The 18,055-nt window shown below is 45.8% G+C and overlaps 1 protein-coding gene and 1 long non-coding RNA gene across 2 annotated transcripts in view; both read right to left on the bottom strand.

Annotated features, from left to right (window-relative positions):
- The window catches only part of USP7 (ubiquitin specific peptidase 7), a 62,662-nt gene extending 59,820 nt beyond the window's left edge, over positions 1 to 2,842 (bottom strand). The window contains exon 1 of the mRNA XM_071761246.1: positions 2,058 to 2,842. Within this exon, the coding sequence (XP_071617347.1) occupies positions 2,058 to 2,139 (82 nt within the window). The 5' untranslated portion in view covers positions 2,140 to 2,842. The remainder of the gene's footprint in view (positions 1 to 2,057) is intronic.
- Positions 2,843 to 3,950: 1,108 nt separating this feature from the next.
- Positions 3,951 to 15,585, bottom strand: LOC139804235 (uncharacterized). Its single transcript, XR_011729309.1, has 2 exons — positions 15,449 to 15,585; positions 3,951 to 4,123 (listed from the first exon to the last, which is right to left on the bottom strand). It is a non-coding gene; the product is annotated as an uncharacterized lncRNA (long non-coding RNA).
- Between the last annotated feature and the right edge of the window lie 2,470 nt (positions 15,586 to 18,055).

The raw sequence follows: 18,055 nt of genomic DNA, 5'->3' as shown, positions 1-18,055 counted from the left end.
CACTCCTCATTTGACTTTTCAAAAATTGTAACAAAACAAAATTCCAAAACCTTTACTGTTTTGTTGGGGTTTTTTTGTATAAATGGACCATTCTGTAAACTCACAAACTAGCAACTTTGTATTGTCACCTGCAATCAGCTGTGTGCAGCCTAGTAGTTCTCAGAATACCAAGAAAATACTGTATTCTTGGTGCCAATATGTTGATATAAGATGACACTGTTTCCTCAACCTTCCAATACAGATGGCCACCAATGAAAGATTTCCACGACCACCAAAGGGACCTCTGCATGTATTTTGGACTCCTGTACCCCCACTGACAATGGGGGATGCAATCCAGAGAAGTTCTGGACACCTTTAAACTGCATTAAAATGTTCGGCATTTCATAATGTGCCAATCATGGCACAGCATCAAGCCCATAAAAATATTAAATAGTCAATATTCTGAAGGAGATGAAAAGGATATCGAGAAAAAGCAGATTGCTAAAGGCTACCAGAAAATCTGCTGGAATATATACCCCGCAAGATGTTAACAAACAAACAAATACGAGGTATATTTTAACCTCCTTTTACACATCTGTCACACAATATATAAACAGCAACTCAGAGATTTTTCTACAACAAAACCAAAACCAGTCGCTCTGGTAGTGAATACGTTTTAGCTAGTATTCTATGAAATAAAGGTTTATGTTTACTAACGCAAGGTTTTATGGAATGACCTTCTAATCTTGAAATATAAAGTCACAGTCACCGCGACAAACTTCTACTAAAACACCTCTGCTCCTCCCGATTTCAATGGCTATTACTTAGCGGAAATATACATTGTCATCACGTTTCCAAGCAAAATATTTTGTGAAGGTGAGAATGTCACTGTTGAGTAAAACACTTGTAACAGAACTGGCATCTTCGCAGCCAGGCATTCTAAACGATATTTCACTAGTCCGTGTATTTGACCTCCAAGTCAAACAACATGGGTACGAGCAGCACACCGTGGCTGCCCCCCTTTAGGGAACAAAATCCCGCCGTACGTTTGCCCTAAAGTCATTTCACGTCGTTGAATTAATTCGGGAGGTGCTGCCCAAAGGAGGGAGGGTGTATAAAAATATCAACACAATGAAACACAAAACCCCCTAAAAAACCCATCAACACTAAAGGCACCACTAGAGACTACACCGGACGGGAGCAGGGAAAGAAGCCTGAAAACGTAGTGAGTGCCTCCTTTATGAAAGCAGCGCAACTGCATGACGGTGCAGGATCCGGGCCGGGCTGTGCGGGCGTTACACATGGCCAGCGCTGCCCGACGACCCCGCGCTAGGCCCGGCCGGCAGCGGTTTCTGTAAATAACCCTCAGAGGAGGGTTAATTAAAAATGGCGAGCAGCGTGGCTGCCTGCATACAATGAGCGGCCGGGCCGAGCCGCCCGCGCCGCCCCGGGCAGGGCAGGGCTGAAGCCCACCGCCCACCCCAGCGGCGGGAGCGGGGGGCGCCGGGCGGGCCGACCCGAGAATACCGAGCCCTCCCCCGACATCACAACTACTGGGAAACACACCCCCGCCGCCCCCCCTCGACCCACCCCCGGCGGCAGGCTCCCGCTCGCCCCCAGGCCGAAGGACCGGGCTCACGGCCGTACATCTCGCCCCGGGGGAGCAGGGCTGCTTTTGTAGCAGCGCTGACCCCGCACCCTCCCCCTCCCGCGATGCAAATTCCTGCAGAGTCCCTCCGTCCGTCCGTCTCCCCCCAGGGCCGCCTCCCCCGGCCCCGCACCGCTCCTCACTACCGCAACTTTCCCCGACGTCCCTCCCCCACTCCCACCAAACACGGCCAGGCAGAGCTCCCCGCGCCCCCGAGGGGTTGGCCACTGCCGGGCACCGGGCGGCAAACGGCGGCCGCCCCAGCTCGCAGGGAAGGAGAGGGCCGGGCGCGTGTTTACCGTGGAGGGAGGACGGGAGCTCCCCGAGGGGAACGCGGCGCCTGGGCAGCCCCAGGAGCCGTCAGCGAGGCAAGGGGGGGAAACTCTCCTCAGAGTTGAGGGCGCGGGGCCCTGCCTGGCTTGGGCTTTACCTTCCATCTCCATGTCCTCGGGCTCGCTCAGCTGCTGCTCCCCGGGCTTCTGGTGCTGCTGTTGCTGCTGATGGTGGTTCATGTCGGGCAGGGGCTCGGGCTCGGCGGCGGCCTGGGCCTTTCCTGCTGGGGGCTGCAGGCCTGTGTCGGGAGGGGAAGGGGCGGAGGAGCGGCGGGGCCTGGGCAGCGGCCGGGACTGGGCACCCGCCTCGGGGGGCTGCGGCTGGGCTCCGGCGGGCAGGGAGCGGGCAGCCGGCGGAGGCAGCGAGACGCGCACGTATTTGCTCGCTATTCGCCCAATCTCGGCGGCGGCACCCGGTCGGGAGAAAGGGGTGGGGAGGAGGGACCAGCCGGGGGTGGCGGCTTCCCTGGGGGCCGGAGGGGAAGGGACCGGGAGGAAGGGAGAGGGGGACGGGAGATCAGGAGTCAGGGCCCGGCGGCGGCGCCCGGCGCTTCCCCCTCCCCCGGCGAGGTGTCCCCGGCGCTGCGAAGTCGGGGAGGCGCCGCGGGGCCCCTCCTCTGCCCTCCCGCCCCCCCCAGCGCCCCGGCACAGCCGCTGGCCGACGCCTGGCTCGCTGCTCCCGGCCCGCGGGCCGCCCCCGTTGCCTGTGCCCCGGCGCGCTGGTGCCGCTCCGCCGCCGCCAGCGCTCTCTGTCTCAAAATGGCGGCTGCGGTAAACGCCGTGAAATGTCACATCCGCATGAGGGGCAGCCCAACGAGCCGGGGAGGGGAAGGCAGCGCCGCGGCCGCCCCGGGAACAGCAGCCGCCGCCGCCGCCCCAGGAGGCAGGAGGGGCGGGGCCACTGGGGCCGGGCACCCGCGCCGTTGCGGCCTCTCCGCAGGCCGCCGCCACCTGCACGCATCCCGGGGAGCGCTGCCGCCGCCGCCGAGGCTCCCCGCGGGGCTGCCGATGCCCGCCGGCTGGGGTGCCGAGCCTCTCCCGCCCGCTGTGGCAAAGACCCCCTCCTCCCGCCGGCCGGGCGCGGAGGCTTCGGCTCCACCTGACGGGGGCCTGGGGCCGCGCCCTACGCTCTCTTTGCGGGAGCTCGGCCCCCTCCGTGTTTCCCCGGGAGCCCCTCACCGGGAGCCCCTCACCACCCGGCCGGGCCGCGCCCCGCCGCCGCTGCGCGCCCTCTGGCGGCCGAGGGCAGCAAGGCGGCCGGGGCTGCTGAGGGGCCGCGGGCCGAGCCTGGCGCCCGGGCCCCGCGGGGTATCCCCTGGGCTCCGGCTGGGCCGCGGGGCTTCCGGGAGCGATACGGGCACGTTTCACCTCTTGTGTCCGGGTCTGCTCGCGTGTGGGGCCCACGGAGGGCTCGGGGCCTGGCGGGCCCGGACCAGCGCTCTGCAGTGGAGCCAGGACGTGGCCAGGCAAGGGGTACTCGCAGTAGCCATGTCTGAGGTGGCGCCTCCTCGGGGCTCGCAACATCTGACAGGGAACACTACTGCCCCAAGACCCTGGGCTGCCGTACTTGTGCGGTATGGGCAGGCGGGTAAAGGACGTTTTTGTATTACCTGTGGAAGGAGAAAAGAAAAAAATCTGCGATATACAAGACTGTTCCTTGCCTAGATGCCACTGTTTTTCATGAGCCTTGTGTACAGGACGTAGTCCCTCCCAGGAAAGAGACCTGCATTTTTCTCTGATGGAAAGAGAAGGCAGATGAGTAAGTAAGACTTGGCCAGTCCAGTTTGGGGTTAGAGCAACAAAGGAAGCAACTTAGGGATGAGAGAGTAGTTGGAAGGCTGATTAAAGTCCAGGATTTACTTCATGGTCCTGGGAAAGAGGCTGCAAGACAGCCTCTGAAGGGAAGGGCTCAGGATGTGCAAAAAAGATGGGCCTCCTGAAGGGACTGAAAATGTACCCAAGCAGAGAGTGCTGGTCTGACTGCAAACAGATAAGTGAACTAAGAGTTTATTTATTTTTCTATAATGAGCAAATCAAAACCAGTCTGGGGGACAAGAGAAGCCTGTCTGCGTTCCAGCTGATCCCTTCTCAGCAACACCAGAGTCTGCAGGGGTTAACAGGAGAGGAAACTATTTTCCAAGCCTTCAGCAGTAAAACTCCAGGGCTAGAAAGAGGAGGGGAAAAAAAATGGTTGAAATACTAGTGAGAAGATCAAGTTTTTGAAACAGTTAATTTGATAGTTTGCCTTCCAACAAGTACATTCTGACTTTCCCTGCGGTTCCTCTCAATTCTCAAAAGCTGATGAAAGAAGATTTACAAACCTGGAAATGGTTTGTTGCTGTTGACTCAAGCAAAAACATGACAAATCACTAAACCTTTACAATATCTCAAAAGAGGGGGATTAGGACAGTGGTTTGGACAGAGATAGGTGTACGTATCTTTAGTTTCTTAGTATCCTAAACTTTGAATTTCCCACCAACAGTCTTTCCTTATAATTATCTCCCAGAACAGTTGCTATTTCCTAATTACTTCCATTCCAATGTCCTAAATCATACACAGGTTTAAACTCTTCCCCCTGTCCTTCCCCAAGTGGTCCCCAATACAGGAAGAATCAGTATGTCACAGCAAGAGGGTGACTGCAGGTTATTACCTGATTCTTCAGCCACAGACACCAAAGTTGTGGGCAAGGATCAACTGGAGGAAACAATTTCCCTACTGTAAAGAACAAGTCCCTAAAGTTAGCTGTAAACTGATGTTATATATTTTTTAGCCAAAAACTTCTGTGAGCTTCAGTTCATTTTAAGGTGGCTAATTTTCCAAAGTTGTTGAATTTTCCTGTTTAGAGGAACAGAAGTTGTGTAAAATGTATCAGTACAAATCCTTTGCTGTATAAAGGGAGGTGTAAAAGGAAAGGCAGGAATTTTCCTTTTGGTAATAGGAAAAAGGAACAATGTATCATCAGTGTGTGAAGACATAGCAATCAAGTACTTAATTGTGAACTTCGTATAAGACTCTGGCTACAATATAGACTAAAGTATGTTATCATGTTTTGAAAAGTGATGTCAAAAAATTTATATTACCTGAAGATAGGGTTGATTTTAAAAAGAATCCATTGGGAGTTGATTCAGGTAGTTATATTTAAGAGAGAATAAATGTTAAGTATGTTTATATAATAATTGCAGATGCATTTCCAAAATAATTAAATAGTAAGAATTTTATACCATCAACCAGTGATTGTAGCATTGTCATTTGATTGTTTCTAGACAGAAAACAAATCTTAATCACCAATCTTAAGGTGAAGTCAGGATCTCAACATATACTAGCTACATGAAGAATACTTCTGAATATTTCTGGCTTGTTGCCACTGCCTCCTGAAAATTTCAGCTCTTCACCTTTCTTCAGTATAAGATACAAAAGCTCTGTCCTTCAAAGCAGAGGACAGTCACCTTATGTATAACCACTTGTCTGTATCATTGTGGCTGGCATCTGACCCAGCCTCTACTCCAGCACTGATCACTTATTTATCCAGCTGTTCCATAAATGCCTTCTATTTCCTTAATGAATCTGTTTTTGCTCTGCACCCCCATCCTCAACAGCCACATCCCCCCTGCAAGTGATTTGTGAGTCCCGTAGTTTTGATTGCAAATTCCTTGTGGAGAAGAGTTGGTCAAATCCCTGGCAAGAGTTACTGATATTTAATAAAAATAAAGACTATGAGTGGGAACATGATTAATAGAGTCTATGTATCCATTCCTATGGATACATAGCTTTTGTTCTTGTCTTTCCCACTCCTTCCTTTCATTTTCTAGAGCCACTTACTGAATCTTGTCTAAATTTAGGCCTCTATTCTCAACTAATCCTGTCTCTCTTGGCCCTTGTACTCACACAAAGCACAGGGGAATCTGGTGAAGCTGCACTTGAGCAAAGGGTTTCAGCCTCCAGTTTGCTGCTGTAGATGAACAGAGGAGATCACTCCCTGTGGTCTCCTGGGGTCACCAGGGCTCTGGACTGGCTGCAGCCTCCCAGCATTTCCTGCTGGTCCTCAGCTAAAGAGGTTCCATCATCTTTAAAATGCCATTAAGAAATGGGTGAAATTTTTTGAGGATGGCCTGCTCTAAAGCTTTCCTGAAATTTAAAAATAAATCCAACTCAGGCTCTTTATTTTTAAATCACTCACAAGCCAATGTTCATCTGTCTGTGTGCCAGGCTCAGCCTTCAGGAGGAGCCAGAGAAACCCCCGGGTCTCAGCTCTGTTTTTGTCCTCCAGAGGAGAGAACCTGACTGTGGAGAAGCTGGGGAGGCTCACGCTGCCCTGCTGCTGCCCCGCACTGGGAGAGCCTCATCTTCAGCAGAGCCTGATGGCCACCCCAGGAAAAAATGTTGAAGGGAACCACAGAAAACTATGCTGACAGAAAGAAGGAGGGTGCCTAGTCTGTCCTCTGCCTCGTGTAGCATCAGCTAGAGCAGGGAGCATTTATGCCATCCTGCTTAATTCCTCTCTGCTCCTCATCTGATTCAGGAAACCTTGCTTCCCACTTGGCTCCTTCAGCACAGATGTGTTCTCCAGGACACTCTCTACCCTTAATCCCAGCACCACTTATGGTGCTCCAGAATGCGTGCAGGTGGCCGTGTCTATAATTAAGGAAATTTATAGCCATGTAATGATGGAAGGGCAATTACAGCAGCACACACCCTTAATATAGATGCACTAAACCAGCAAAACTGGGGGTGCCGCTTGTGCAGCTTACTCTACTATGTTTCTGGATGAATACACATTAATGTAAATGTGCCTCTGTGCCAGCTCTGTGCTTCCTTAAGACGCTGAGTTTTCACTTGTGGGACCATACCCCCAGTTATAGCAGGTTGTCTTTCCCACTTCAGCTGCATATCAGCTCCCCACCTGGATACTGAGTTTAGCTTTTGTGGACCATGAAACTGATGGCAGCCTGAGGTGTACAGTGCCATATATCCACTGCAATTTCCTTATCTCCTTCCTCTACCTTCTTCAGAAGAAAGACCTGGCCCAGCAAATCCTTTCCTTCTTTCAAGAGTCCATATTAATGATTACCTCCTCTCTGCCACTATCTTCATACTCTGGCCTTCACTTTATCCTGACAGTTTAACAGACTGTGAAAATAGGGCAAGGGCAGCATAGGCATAGATGATGCTATGGCTATATCAAATCTTTAGCTATCTTATTAGCATAATCTGTCATATACTAAGGGATAGATTGATTTCTTTTCAATGTGTTATTTACAATCTGGCAAAGTTCAGTACAAATGTAGGAACTGATCCTGCAATTTGATCAGGCCTGGTAAAGCCAATGAAGTCAGTGGAGTCTGCGGGAAGGATCAGGTTCCAGTACTGGAGTTTATTCTTGCAAACTGTTTAACAAGCAAACCTCACAACATTTTGTCACAAAATGATTAAATAAAACATGACAATTGAGATCTGCAGTTAGCATTTTTACTTCAAATGAGTGCTGCAGCATTGGCTGAATTAATAGTTTTCTTTTAAGTGGCAGATAAAAGATTCTAGAGAGGCAATGAATTAAAATGTGAAATTAATAAGAGAAAGAAACATGTTAAAGATAAACTTGGGAAGACACACCTTTTGCTTTTCACTGAATAAAACTAGGTCTTGAAAAGACATGACTCAATCACTTCCAAATGAGATCCCTGATTCTGCAGGGAGCTCTGTGAAGGCAGGTCCAAGTGCAGTGTCCTTTGGTGTCTTGAGTTTTGATTTCAGATCAGAAACTCCCAGTAAAATGGACAGAAGTTTTTCCTACTTACTTTGGCATTTTTTCCTTCCTCCTTTGGCTTTTGATAAAGATCTGACTGCTAATTTTTTCCCAGAGTAAGCTGTCTCCTACATATTATCAGTATTTTAAGTTCAGTAGGAGAAAGAATAAGAAGTTTGATCAGAACCCCCTTCCCTCTGTTCAGATGTCAACCCTATTGTCATTGTCATCCTCCTGGCTTTCTTCTGCTATCTGCCAGCTAGCAAAGCTGGAGAAGTCAGAGTGCAAGCAATCCAAAAACCCAAGCCAGAATAAAAAAAGATCTCTTCAGCCTGCCTCCATAAAAACATAAGAAACTAATGAGATGGTTTGGTTTGGTTTCTTTTTTTCTCCAAGATACTTTTCAGAGGCATATGTGAACAGGAATTACTACAGATAACTGAGCAGAGTCTGAGAATTAATTGCTAGAAAACTGCTCCTATTTGTGGTGTCTGAGGAGGAGGAGTGGCTCGCCATGGCAATTCCAGAACTGTGCAGAATGTTGCAGAAAGGAGCAAGATACCAATTAGAGTAGTAGACAGAGCAGGGCTGGGAGCACAGAGCTAAACATCTGGAAGGCTCCCTGGGGCAGTTGTATTTGAAGACTTAAAAATAGGAAGGATGAATTTAACTGGGATCCTGAATTGGAACTGAAATTGATAGAGTTGTTTGCATGTGGAATCACATAATTGTACTTCTTCCTACTACCAGCAGAAGCTTACATTCAGCGGAGCTCGGGAACCTGGACTTTTGAAGAGCAGAGAAGGAGAACTGACAATGGAGTGTGGGAGGCAAGTTGAGAGCATGAATTAACATTTCCACAGTGGTGAATTCAAAGCCAAATGTAGCATCTGAGTACCTTTATTTCTTCTCAATATTTAACAATTAGTCTGAATTTTATTTAATACAAGCTGTTTTGTTATTTGAATATGAAACTTAAACATTTGGTTGGTGCTAACACCACAGCATGAAGCAGGCTGTCATTATTTCAGCGTGTCTTGCTCTCCAGGCAACCCTTCCTATGTCACTGTACTGGAAGTGAAGTGGCCTGCTGCTCAGGATACATTTTGGTTGAGCGTGTTTTTTAGCAAGGATAAACCATTTAATTATTTTGAGGAAATGGGGGGAAAATATCTCTTGGGCAGTTTTAGATATATTTTATTTGAAATACTTGTGACACGTGGTGCGGTCAGCAGCAGTGCATGGGGAGGAAAGAGAACTAATGGCTTAATTTTTCAGATGTACTTCCCTTGGAAAACCCTTGAATTAATTATTTTTAAAACCAGCCTCTGGTCAAAATTTACTTCTTGCCTGGGATCCTCAGGATATGATAATTTTCAGTAACTGGTTGATGTTTGATGTCTACAGTTGCTGCATTAAACAGAAATCAGGATTCCTAAGGTCATCACTTACCCTTTCCCACCAAGCATATGTAAATGCATATTTAATATCATACACAATTTCTTCCTGACTGTACCTGGCAAAGGAAGTTCTTGCAGAATCATCACTGCTTTCCCAATGTTGAAGGCTGTTGCCCGGAGTGATATGGTGCATGTAGGAACCTGCTTTGACACTTGAATTCCCTGGCTTCTCTGGAGGCTGCTTCACTGTTTTGGCAGACTGCAGTTGTTGATTCTTGTTATACTTTATGCCTCAATGCTCAAGGTGCCTTGATACTTTCAAGAAGTTTTTCTTTAATAGCCTTATGCACAGTGTCTTCTACAAAAGTGTTAATCTGGTGCTTCTACATGCTTACTGAGATGGCTTTTTCACATTTCCATCCATAGGCAAATTAACCTGTCACCATCAAACTGGAGGATTCTGCCCAGGGTTAGAGCCTGGACCCATCTGAATGCTTCCATGTCATGGCAGGGGAGAGGGATTCTTCTCTACTAGTAGGATCTTATGCTTCTGAGTATCTTCAAGGAAACCAGTCCCAGACATCCTCCACAGCAGGAGATGAAGGAGCAAAAGTCATCTTTCAATACAGACCAAGTCCCAAGAGGTTGGAATATTTAAGGATCTTGTCAGGAGCTTTCTAACAAAGGTAAATCTTTGGCCTCTGATCAGAACAAGAAGATTCTGAGTGATGTTCAGCTGTGTTTCCAATCTGGGAAGACCTACAGCTGTAAATGAAGAATGTCTGACACTTTGATAATTCTTTGGCAATTTAGTCTGTCAGAACCCAAAGCATTAAGCACTACCCTTCCCCAATGCACACAGGAAGCAGTATAGCCCAGTATCCAGGCTCCTTGATGTAAAAATATCAGTAAGTTTCACCTAAACTGAGTTACTCCAAGGTAGACTTAAGTTTTTCTTATGAGTTCATATGGCAACGGGTATTTTTGAAACCTCCTACAAAAAGCTCTGTTCTAAAGTCCTTTTGGATCTGATATTGCTGATTTCCTTTCCTCATTGCTTGGTCTCTTAAATCCTCTCTTGGTGTCATCAAGTGAGCTTCATGCATCAATCCCTTATTTATTTTCTCTTAGATATTACTATACTGGGGATTGCTCTGAGTTGCCTTACTTTTTAAAAATATGGAATATCTTTTTCTCCATCCTTACATTTTTCATTGTTGCAGTTCCTTTTTTGTTGCCTCCTGACACTCCATGGGTAAGATCCAGCCAGACCTCAGGAGAAGTCCAGCCACTCACTAGAACTGACTTCTCTGAAGTGACTGTTCCTCTCTGTCCTGCTGTTGGAGAGTCTCTGGTAAGATATTTGGTTTATAACTTCTGTATTGTTCTGTCAGATTTTCTTCCCATTCCCATGCTCTTAGTTTTTGCATTCCTTAGCTGATTTATTTCTCTGGTAAAACATTAACTCCTTCTCTGACTGGGAGCTGCATGGAGCAGCTAATCCAGTTGTGGAGACCGTTTTGGGCTTGGAACTAGTACTAAGCCACCACTGCATGGACCCAAACCTCTCAGGATTTATAAAGGCTTGTGTTTATCTCATTCTGAGTAGTCAGGGTGTAGGTCTGAGAATCTTCACTGGAATGAGAATCTAAATGTATGCTTCAAATGCAAAAAATATGTATCAGTAACATTCTTTTTTAAGTAGCTGTTATTTCACAACAAATACTGTTTGGGATATTGCTGGCATAGTGTAAGATTTCATTAGGCATTCACAGCATTAAAGTGTAACCAAAATTACAGAACAAGCCAACAAATAGGCAAAATCATGCATGCATTAATGCAGAAACATATTATTCTGTGAAATATTTTGGATTTACACAGGTACAAAGAAAAAAGAGGCATTATATATTGTGTGACTTTGAGCAAAGGTAAGAGATGAGACAATATTTGTCAAAAGCTTTAGGCTGAGTATGTGAAAAATGGCTCATTAGTGCAGCTTACTAAATCATGGACATATCTTTCAAGGAAAAAGGTAGAAGCCTGTCCCTTAAGGGGTTTAAAAGAGTAATCCTGCATTCACAGGTAGGATGGACTGAAATACTAGTTACACAGACACTTAGGAATTGATGAAAGAAATTATTACTTTAGCCAGCACAGCTACAACTGGAAGAGGATGATCTGGGACACCTACACATAGCTTTACACATATACATTTGCAGACCTGTAAGTCTAATGCAATTGATTTTTTCCTCTCTGTGCCCTATAATTTGAGAGCTGACTATTATTTAAACATGAGGGTAATGATGTTTAAGTAGGTTGTTTTTAAGGATACTTCCAATGTGTTATTGATCACCTCTCAATACAATAGCTAGACACTAGTTTCAATGAAGTAGGAAGCTCTTTCCAGTCCAATGTTCTCATTTCCTATGTTCCTGAACAATAAATTATAGCAATGACACACAGTCCCAGAAATATTACATTGCAAAGATGATTATGCTTAAAGATGTCACTACTGTTACTCACCTTTCCAAACTCTTGCCAGATGTCACTGCCCTCAAAAGCAAGGACAACTTTTTTTGCTAATTAGCCTTGGGACTGCTGCAGTTCTGTATTACAGGCCAACCCAGGCCTGAGTTATTCTGCTTCCACATATTGGGCTGACAACAGTGGCAATCTAGGACCTGGTTCCCCAGAGGATTTGTTGTCTCTGCCTTGGAGAGGAGCAAATCTGAACGCAGTGTAACCTCAGACTACTGATTTTCATCTACTGTCCTGAGTGTGCTGGAGCTTGGTTAAGCATCAGAGTGTCACTACTGGAGAAATGCTGGGCTTTGTGACAGGTATTACAGGCCAGGTGGGTGGTTTGTGTGATATTGCTGGCTGTGGAGAGTGTGGAGTTATTGCTAGGCTATGGCAAAAGCTTGAGGACTCACTGTCTAGAAATTCATGGCACATCATCTTTCCTCTTCTGCCCCAATGGAGGAAGCAGAAAAGTAAAATAGTTCTTATACACACAGCAGCAGAGAAACGTGTGGAGAAGTCAGAGCTAGTTGACTTCTAAGGGGTTGCAAGATTTTGCACTGGTTTGGGGAGTCAGTGGCTGAGCAGAGGGAGCTACATTTAGAGTGCACTGGTGGAAGGAAACAGGAGGGGAAGCCCAGGCTTACCCACTGCCTGAAGGGAAGGGAATTTCCAAGGGCAGGTGGAAGTCCTAGCAAGGAGAGGGAAAATAGCTCCTGAAAGTGGGGAAGCCCAGGCATGTTCCTGCATCCTCTGGCAGGGTGGAGATCTGAAGGGGGATACAATCATTTGACGTGTGCTTCACTTGGAATATGACAGCACACACCTGAGAGTTGGTGTGGCCTGAGGCACTGCAAGAAAACTGCTGTTTCACAGAGGCACATGTGCAAATACATGATGCTTGTGCACTCCTCCTGCACTCACCCTCTCTCTTGTCTCTCACATACAACTCAGGTTCATTACTTCTCCTTCACTAGTATTTGGAAAAAAACAGTGTTTGGGAAAAAAAAAAGGAAAAAAAGGGAAAAAAAAAGAAGAAAAAAAAAAGAAAAAGGAAAATAAAGTAAGCAAACCATTTTGTGTTCATCGGGGAGGCCAGAACTGTTCAAAGCTTAATTCTTCAGAGCACTTTGAAAATTTTCACCAAAAAACATCACAAGAGGAAAAAGGAGGGAGACAGGGATGGTTCAGGAGTAATTTTGGGGACCTGGGACTTCAAGGAAGAGAAATAGCAATAACCTGTGTGAAAGAAGAAGGCCTCTTAGTCCTCGTGTTGTTCTACCTGTTCTTCTGGCTCCATCAGCTCTCTGCCAATTCCCGCCCAAAGGAGTTTCCTCATTCTTTCCCTGTTATATTTGAATCCATCTCTCTCTGTCTCCAGAATTTGGAACGTGAGGCAGATCGATCAATGAAATAACAAATCTTTTGTTTCCTAATACCCAGCAAATACTCCCAAAGCCCACCTGACAGTCCCCAGGGTAGAAGATCACTCTGGACAGAGCAGCCGGCACCAGAGGGGAGAGGCAGCCTCCTCTCTTTTCCTGAGAGTGAGGGAATTCAGTCTTTTCACAAATCTCTGGGTAGAAAATCTTATTTTTGTTTGTTTCCCTAGATTGATTGTGTGTGATTCTTCCTGCTTTATTTATGAATAAATTATTTGGCCACATGATTAGCAAACACAACAATCAATTACACACATACTATAGTAATTGGGAGTTTGTATACAGAAAATTTACCACAGAAAATATATGAAATAGGTTCATCTCACAGAAACAGGGAAGATCAAGGAAGGTTGGCCACTAGATCAGGAAGAGTGTGGACTATGTCTTTCCATATAGATCTGTCATCTGGCTTTGCATTAGCAGATGCAGAGATTCTTTTTCAAAAAAGACATTTGGTAACATTTTAGAAAAACCTGTAGTTTACTAGATGCTCATGTATGGCATTTCTTATATCAAACTATGATGCACATAAACTTCCTGTGACCCATATTTGTTGCTAAATGCTTTTACTATGAAAAATACAGTTGGATAGTGATTTTACAAATGGAAGGCACTTGTGTGATATATTGCAATCAGCAGCCTGGTGTGGTCTCTACTACTTAGGACAATTTCTTAACCTTTATGCTAGGGAAGAAGGAAAAAAAAGTTTAGCTGTTGCAGATGTTCTGTAGGAGCTTTTCCCAAGAAGTAGGAGGCTTCAAATATCCATGGTTTCTCTGTTAGGAAACAGGGAATCTTTCCTTGAAGCACCATTGATGGTTGAATCCAGTAAGCAGAAATGTATGTTTAGAAAGTGAAAGAAGCACAGAAGGATAAAAGTAAACTCACTTTGTCCTGGAAGGGTAATTTCACTTTGTCCCATAAGAATTTTGTAACAAAAGGGCAAAATGGTTCTGCAATATATCTGGAATTCAAAATTCATAAATGCAGACTACCTACTCCCACTCCCAGAATAATTTGCTTTAATGTTTATCACCATCGTAGTGCATTGATAATGAGCTGAAAGAAGTGCCAGTTCAAGAACAGAGGGGACTGGGAAGCAAGGTGAAGAATTGAAAAGTTCTGTGGTTTGTACCCCACCCTAATTGAAAAGGTCAGCACCAATATAAAAATTTCTTCATGGATTTGAAATCATTGTTGTACACCAATCAGGATAATACATATTATTATGTATTACTGTCAACAAAGTTAACAGAGAGAAGCGAAGGCAGTCATTGTGGTCGCCAAAAGTATAAATATAAAATTAAGGTTAAAGGAAGTTACTAAAAACTGATAAAGGGAACAAACAAAAATTACTTGGGTGTATCATATGAATATCCTGGTCTCTCACAGAGGGCATAGCTGGGGGTAGCTCCCCAAATAGGAGCACACATCAGCTCATTTGCCAACAGCAAACAGAACACAGAACAGCCATGGGCGAGCACAGTCACACTCCTGGGGACCTACAAGATAGTCTGATAACACAATGACAAAGATAACATGGTTAACATGCTGCAGGCTTTACAAGCTGAATCCTCAGCTGCTGTAAAACAGAACAGTTCAATGCAGTCAATACATGTGCGTCAGTTCTGGCCACTGGAGGACCCAGAGCTGTGAGGCATGGCATCTTGCAAAGCTCAGGGGACACTACCATCCCAGTGAAGCACAGGAAAGGTGAAAACAGTGTGCCATAAACCACAGTGGTGTTAAGCCACCAGCATAAGGTGACTTTCCACGTAGCCTTTACAGCAGCCATAAACCAGCCCTGCATCCCCCGCCCATGCTGCACACCCAGAGGAAATACAGACAGCTGGACTGCAAAGCAATCCTGGCCTCTCATATTTTCATTGTATTTTACATACTTGTAAATGATCTGCTGTTTACTGGGAGCTTTAAAAGGGCAAGTTATTCCAGGGCTGATGGAGCCCCAGGTGTTGGGGGTACTGTTTTGATGATTTGAGGGCAGGGATTCCCATGTAGAGTGCTCCAGTTGAACCAGCAGTGTGGAGCAGGGTTGCCTGCCCTCTCTGGCCCACCATGACTGCACTGCCTGGCTGCATGGAAAATACATTAAGAAAAAGATTGCCACCTAGTTTCTATAAACAAAGATGATCCCCAAGTTAGACGCATGTTAGAATCCAGAGTATTCCATGTGTCAGTCTAATAGAGTGCTGCACAAGGGAGAAACACACTCTCCCCAAGTATAAAAGCTGCAAGAGCACAACTGTGCTATCAGACATCAGAGAAGCTGCACAGAAGAATGTACAGGAGCTGAGTCTAGTCAGTTTTTCTGTTAGTAAAGCATTGTTTATAAGCAACATTTCTTCCTTTTGTAGGGTACTTACCCATTGAATCTTGTCTGTCTGCCCTTATTTCTCAGTGGGTTGCCATGCTGAGAGAGCAACAGAAGCAGCCTCCTCTGTTCCCTTCTTTCCTTCTCCCCTGGGGATCTCTCTATAGCAGGCAGATTGAGATGTCTGGCATTCAGGGAAGTAGGAAAACAAACAACTCTCTCACAGTCTCAATTCCACTTTTTTCCTCTTTTTTGAAACCAGCTTGTGTGAGCATGCTGGCTGCAAGCATGCAGGCAATAAGCAGTTGCACTGCTGGGCTCGGATACACGGGGCCAACACGTCAGCATGCCGTGGGGATTTTTGTCCCTGGGCTGGTACGGAGAGACGTGTGCTTTTACACCCTCATTCTGGCCCACGTGAGGGAGGTTAGACTCCTGATAACCCATCTGCCTTGACTTTATTATTATTTTCCCCTCCCTACTCTACAGGCTGCAACATAGTGAATTAAACTTCTTGGAAAAAAAAGCTGCAGACTTGTTTTTTCACTTTCAGTGGTTCAGATCAGGCGAGCAAGAGGCATGCCTTGTTGGTGCCTGCTATAAACAATCAAACTCAGACTTTGCACCATGGCGAAGTCTGCGTTATAAACAAGCAGGGCTGCTATCATATTACCTTCCTGAGGCTGATTTATATAAACTGCCTTCTGAGCTCTGATTAGGCTCAAAAAAACACATGCTGTATAGGCAAAACAGATTGCTGGAATAAAATTTTCACTAACACTCCTAATTATTCAGGTGCCTACTACTGGAAAACTTCTGGTTCAGAGAAGTTGCATGCAGTTTCTTAAATGCTTTAGGAGAAATGTCATTAAGCAAATGAAGATATTTTTTGTCTTTAAAGAGGTTGTATCTCTATTCTGTACATGCTGTATATTTAGTAACTTAAGTTTGATAGACTACTGGAGGGACAAATAAATGTATTGTAATGTTAAAGTAGAATGCAAGGAGCTGTGTCAGGTCTTTTAAATTTGTGCACTGGAAGGCATATTTACAGCTAGTGAAATCCAAAGAGTTTTTAGGAATACTTTTTGAGGTCATGATCTGGGCTTCTCTAAGTGAACCTGTACAGTTCATACTTTATTATAAAAAGACTTTCTATCAATGCATTTAATTAAAAGAACACTATTTCTTCCACTCAACAATTCAGAAATCACACAAGCCCTTGATTATAGATTTGTCTTCTGCTCCCATTAAATGACCCCTTCCTCCCTCTTGGATTTTTGAGACAACGACTCCCTCTGTATTTATGTGAAGAGCCAGACATACCTATGACTGAGAATATATTATCTCATGCCTGTTCCAAAGGCAGGGCAATGAGGCAGGGGACACAAGAATTACACATTGTAGTGGAGGCTTAGCTGCTTAGAAAAATGCTGCAAGCATTTAGGAAACAGCTGCCCAAAAATAAACTCCAAAAGGTGCTGTTTAGTGCTGCAGTTACTAGCGAAGTACTACGAATGTGCTAACCTTTATCAGTCAGAAGTCCTTGCTGTCCTGGATTCCCATGCAATTGAAAGCAGAGTCATCTGCAACAATGGGAGCTTTATTTATCCTGCACAATTGCTGCCAAAGCAGTCCTGGGACTTCCATGAGACTGCTATGAATATGGTTGGAGTGGGACGAATCCGGCAGAGCGCTGTGAAACTGCTGTATCACCAGTCTCAGGTCTGCTGGCTGGCTGCACTGACTGGCAATTTTTGAACAGGGTTGCTAAGGAAATTCTGAAGCTTTCAGGATGCTGAAATGGCACTGTTCACCCTGCCCTCCCTGCTAGAGATTCATGATTGCTCTACCCTCTAGAGGCAGTGGAAGAGGATGGAATTGCTGCGGTACAGATTGAGAGCAGGGACCGTGGCCCGTGCCCAGCCCTGCATCCCCCACAGACACAGCTCTTGCTCTGACAGTGGGAATTCTGAGGAGTAATGAATAAAGAGATGAGTCAAGGGCAAAATAGGAATAACTTGGAATTGTCTTTCTGATGGCTCCCTGGACCCCATTATGAGATTGTCCCTCCTTTTTTTTTTTTTTTTTTTATTTAAGGTAGAAGTAGGTGTGTACTCAAGGAACAAGGATTCAAGTCTTTCCTTTGTCAGGGGCATTCAGCACTTTCAGATGTGCTGCTTGGTGTCTGTCAGCTGCAGCACGGGAGAAATCCATGGCTTTCCAAGTGTCCTACTAAACTGGTACTGGTCATAATCCTATTAGGCTCCCTAATATGACCTACTTCTTGCCAGGACTGAGAGTCATCCTGCCCTCACAGGGGACTATAATGAAAAGTAATCTGCCTTCCAGCCTGTAGGACTCCTGAAAGAAGAGTCATTTGCTGACAAGTGTCAGTTTGCTAGAGAGACAGCAGGACTGATAAGTTCCCACTGGAGAGTTGGCTCAGCAGGTCAGAAGCCTTTTCACTGGACAGTATTAGTAAGCTTGTAGGGATTAGTGAGCAGGGAGAATTGGGAGCATCAGATTGATAATGTACCTAGCAAGCTCAATTCAATGGTTTGAATTTGCTTAATTAGAGGATTCTGGGGGCATATTTTTAACACACGACCCTTAATGTGAGAGGAACATACTCAGAAAATCTGGTATGCCAGAGCAA

This window comes from Heliangelus exortis, chromosome 17, assembly GCF_036169615.1.
Source record: "Heliangelus exortis chromosome 17, bHelExo1.hap1, whole genome shotgun sequence".
NCBI classification, from domain to species: Eukaryota; Metazoa; Chordata; class Aves; order Apodiformes; family Trochilidae; genus Heliangelus; species Heliangelus exortis.
The sequence above is the reverse complement of the archived record's forward strand: the minus strand, read 5'-3'. Positions and strand labels throughout refer to the sequence as shown.